Genomic DNA, 5306 nt, shown 5'->3' on the forward strand with positions numbered 1-5306 from the left:
ACAGTTTTGATATTTAAAATTTTAAGTAAATTGAAAATACTGAATTAATCGATTAATTGAGTCGTTCATTGTGAGATCCGATAATCTTGGTTGCTCGAAACTCACTGACTCGCGTAAAGAACACGGTGCGGTCTCGCTTCCCATTCATTTAACATGAGACACTACCGCGTCTCCTGATATTAAAGTATATATAAAGTGAAATATTTTTTTATTTATTATTAATATTTTAATGTATATAAAAAACGAGCTATTTTTAAATTGCTGTACACAACAAATCATATCAATACAAAACAAAATCCATTTTAACAATTGATATTTTCACGTAGTATTAATAAAATTTTTTTTTAATTTGCTATTGATATTACAATATCGCGAATACCTTTAAAATCAATGATTTGTGCATTTTGACATCATTTTAATTAAAAATACAAATTAATAGTCAAATTTATGTAACAAATTTGTATTTAGCAGACAAAAGATCGAAAAATGACTATACACATTCGCAATACAAAAAAAGATCAATTTTTTGTCCAGTATCATAAACATGTGTATGATATAAGATCTTTAAATATATATATTTATGTATGTTTAGATATGCATAAAAACAAATATCTTTGCATAAACCTACTCACAGTGATATTCTATTCACACGCAATAGTAAAGATGGGTATATATTCAAAATACCTTTCATGTTCAATCTAAACATTCTTAACTAGATCACATTATATATTAGGTTGTTCGGAAAATTCGTTTCAAATTTTCTAGTTCAAAATAGTATATTGTACATTAAAAAAATTAACGATTATACCATTCGGTAGAGCAAAATCTCAACTTTAAGAGTTTGATTTCTTAATTGCAATATGATGATTTTTAGTTCTGAGTAATTAAAGTCAAAATGTTTCTTTACTTAACTCGTAAATAACTCAGGAACAAAAAATCGTAGGAACGATTTTGTAGAGAAAGCTTTAAGCTTTTACGATAGGTAGGTTGAAAATATTCTTTTTGGACACGTGAAAGAGCCATAAAGTAAAAAGAAAATTTTTCATCTTTTTCAGCTCGTAGTTTTTTATATGTAAAAAATATCAAACTCACAGAAATTCAAGAAATATATAGTAGCTCCTTTTTCGAAAGTATAGAGATATTAATCTTTAAAATCATTTTTTTAAATTTAAATTTTGTTCATTTTTTTATGAAAATGTATATACAATTTTTAACTAGAAATTTGAAATAAACTTTCCGAACAAACTAATACATGTAAAATTTTTAATTATTTGCTTCGCAAGTATCCGATATTGCCATGAATTGTATCAGAATTATTATATAAGTGGTAACAATATCCGCCATCTAAGAAAATACAAAAATCACAAAATAAATATAAATATATCTATTTAAATCTTGTTTTGTTTGTTTAAACTAAATATATCTATCTATTTATTTATAACAAAAGTATGAATGATTAATCACTTACTGCTGTAAGAAGCATAGCGTCCACAGTAATTCCCTTTGCACAAAATACATTATCACGTTGCATTAATTGCAAGGAAAATACTTTTAACTGCAGATAAAAATAGTTATATAAATACAGGATTGAATGACATAATTATAAATTATGAATTCATATATTAAAATTCACATTATTATACATACTTGGAGGTATACTTAGAAAAAAAAATATATATATAATATATATATATATATATATAAAAGACATACGAATTAATTAATAATTAATAAATTAATAAATTTATTTATTTTTAAATCTACCTCGGATTGTATTTCCTCATCGTTAGTGTTGTTAATCACGTCGTGAATACTAGTTTTAATATTCATGGCTTCATTCTTGCCAGTTTCACAAGCCCATACTATGAATAATATTTTTATAATGTAATTTATTATAAATAGAATAAGATCACTATGTTTTGTTAGCCTTATTGTCAATGATCTAATATCGCCATAATCATAAGGATTTTTTTCCATTTGCGAGAAGAGAAAGTATAGGTTGAATGTGATTTGAATAAAAGTCATAACAGTCGTAGAAATAAGTTGCCATTTGAATGTCGTTTGTAACATTTCTAGTGTGTTGCTAAGTGTCTGATGCTGCTTCATCAGAGTTTTGAGTTGCATCAGTTGGTATGGATTCTTCTGCTTTTGTGGATAAGTTGCTTCTAAAAGACTTGGCTCTTCATTTACTTCAAATTTTTTAAAAAAGCTCAGACTCTCATTGAGTTGTTTAAAACAAGCTTTCAATACGCAAACACAATTCATATACATCATGTCCATTTGAAATTCCAGTAAATGGATGTATAACATTAAAATTATGCGTAAAGTTTCATACTTTTGTATATAATAATGTATCATCATTTGTCCTAATACAAAAAAGAACCCTAAAATGTCCTTGGTATGAATTAGTACAGACATATTTTGATATAACTTCTGAGGCAATTTTGATGATATCTCCAGTATTTCTTGAAGTACACGCATTCGCTGTCCACTCAAAAGAAATGTGCTGACACATGTAAAACCACCAAAAATGAAAAAGCAGTTACCTTCGAGTAGCTTGGGATTAGCATCGTCTTCAGATTCTATCGTTATATTCTTGCCATGATTGAAAATGACTTCATAATCGAGGTTATAGAGAGTTGTTAAATCATAAAGGCATAAAACGCAAATAATAATAGTCGAGAAAACGTAACATGGCTTATTAGCTTTAATAGTGTAAGCTTTGATCTTATATGGAAATATTCCCAAAGTGCGACAAAAAGTGATGCAAGGATACATCAATGATTCAAAATCCATGGCGCGAAATAGCTGACATGCGTTTCCTTTTCTTTTGAAACCGTTGAAATTGTTGATTTTTAATGGTGAATTAACCATGGCGAAGTATTATAAGACAGCAATAATCTAAGTTATTGTTTATAACCAAAAAAATATTAATTACGATATTCTTTAGCAGTAATGTATTTACAAGAACTTCTCTTCAAAATGTAATTTGTTGTCTTAATACGGCAAATGCGTAACCCACGTAAACTTCTTGCAGTCCGTGTACACTTGTCAAGTTTAATTTTAAAACTACTAAAAATTATTGCACTGTACAGCAAAGAGAACTCAGGAATTTGTTAGTCATGAAGTAACCATGGTTTTTCGCTTATTATTTCCAGAACACGCAGAAAATAATGATGTATTATTTACTGTAACATGTAATTCACAGTGTTGTGCATCTAGATCATATACAATGCGAGTGATTGTTATCAAGATATTTCTTAGTCTTCTATTAGATTCGTTTATAGTAGAAACAAAATGATAACAAATACATATCATGCTAATATAAAAAAAGAAAGACACACTTTTATTTTAAAGGAAAAAAACAATTTATATATTTCACACAACACACACATACACACACACACACACACACACACACACACACACACACACAATACACACACATATAATATACTCGCAGACAAAAGAAACAGGCCACCAACTTTTAGCACAAAATAATATTTTCAAATAACAATAATTCAATAAAAAGATCATCAAGTCTATGCCAGTTATTATAATAGAATTTTCTATAAAGGAATTTATTTTCTATTATAGCACATGTATTCTTATTTTTATAGATGAATACGTATTATAAATACACGCGCTTAATTCGTAAGATTTTTTGCTAAGAGGAATTCCCCACTTATCGACAGAATATTTTTTTAATACTATTTTAATACTTAAAATGTCTTTTATATTATGTAGGTATCTTTTTGTTATAACGGACTATATATATTTGTAAAGTTTAAAGATTATCCCTCGCAAGTATTCCACATTAACAAAAATTGTACTAAAATGATTATGTACATTGTAATGCCACCCGCCAGCTAAAAAATACAAAACCACGAAATAAAGTTAAATATACCAACATTGATTTAACGAAAGAAAATAACTGATTGTTCACCTTAGTAAGAAGTGTGGCGTCAATAGTAACTCCTTTTGCAAAGAATATGTTCTTGCGATGCATTAATTGCAGAGAAAATAACTGTAACTGCAGTAGGAAATTATTAAATACGAAATTTAACGATGTTACAAATCTAATTATATAAGGTAATATATTGAAAAAATTATATTAGTATACGTGATAAGAATTTAAAAAATACATAAATTATACGAATTAAATTATAAAATTTTTCTAATCTACCTCATACTTTATTTCCTTATCGCTGATGGTATTAAACACGTCGTGAATGGTAGTGCGAATATCCATGGCTTGGTTCTTGCAGGTTTCGCAAGCCCATACTACCAACACTATCTTTACAAAATAATGTGTTGTAGAAAAAATAATAAGGTGTTCCTGATAATTTCGTTTTTCTAGATTGCCCTTAGCTACGTCTTGCACTTGTACTTGCGTTGCGAAATAGTACAAGATCAAAGTGCTTTGAGTAAAAGTTTTAGTTATTGTGGTAAGAAGTTGTAAACAAAAGGTCGCGTTCAGTGTCTCCACTATGTTGCTGATTGCCATATGTCGCTTTTTCAGAGTCTGAAGTTGCATCAGTAGAAATGAATTTCTCTGCTCGTGATTAATGGTATTCGTTAGGAAATATGGTGTACTATTTGCATTGAGTTTTCCCAAATTCGCTAGACTATCATTGACTTGCTTGAAACAAACTTTTAATATGCATACACAATTCATGTACAGCATATCCGTTTGTATACCCACGAAATATAAATATACTCCGACAATTTTGTTCAAGATCTTAAGGTGCTGCATATAACAAATTTTCAATGCGTACGTGACTGCAAAGGCAAATCCAAAAATGTCCTTAGCATGGATTATCCTAGATAAATTCTGATATGACTTCTGTGGCAATTTCAAAGATATCTCTAATATATTCTGAAGTAAGCGCATACGTGGTTCACTCAAAATAAATGTGGTAACTGTTATAAAACTGTTAAAAATTTGATAACAGTAAAAATCAAGTTTCTTGGGTATGCTTAATGTTGCTTTTGAAACATTAAAGTTATAGAAAATTATTACTTCAAAAATACTAAAAATGCAGATAATGACAGTTGATAGAATATAACATAGTTTACAAATCTTAATGGTCGAAGTATTGATCGTGTATGGAAATATTCCCAGAATTCGGCAAAAAATAAAGCAAGGATACATTAATGATTCGAAATCCGTGGCGCAGAATAGCTGCCATATTTTTCCTTTACTTTTACTTTTTATTTGTTGAAATACCATTAACAAATTAAACATGTTCGTCGAAAAATATAATAAAAATATAATAATCTAACTCTCTGAATCATAGACTATA

At 28.2% G+C, this 5306-nt stretch overlaps 1 protein-coding gene across 1 annotated transcript; it reads right to left on the bottom strand.

Moving 5' to 3' along the window:
* Positions 1-4177: 4177 nt before the first annotated feature.
* Positions 4178-4894, bottom strand: LOC108773166 (uncharacterized). The gene has a single exon (XM_018538891.1). The coding sequence runs from the start codon at positions 4892-4894 to the stop codon at positions 4178-4180; it is 717 nt and encodes a 238-aa protein (XP_018394393.1).
* Positions 4895-5306: the final 412 nt, after the last annotated feature.

The sequence above is a fragment of the Cyphomyrmex costatus genome, unplaced genomic scaffold (assembly GCF_001594065.2).
Source record: "Cyphomyrmex costatus isolate MS0001 unplaced genomic scaffold, Ccosl1.0 scaffold2, whole genome shotgun sequence".
Lineage (NCBI taxonomy): Eukaryota > Metazoa > Arthropoda > Insecta > Hymenoptera > Formicidae > Cyphomyrmex > Cyphomyrmex costatus.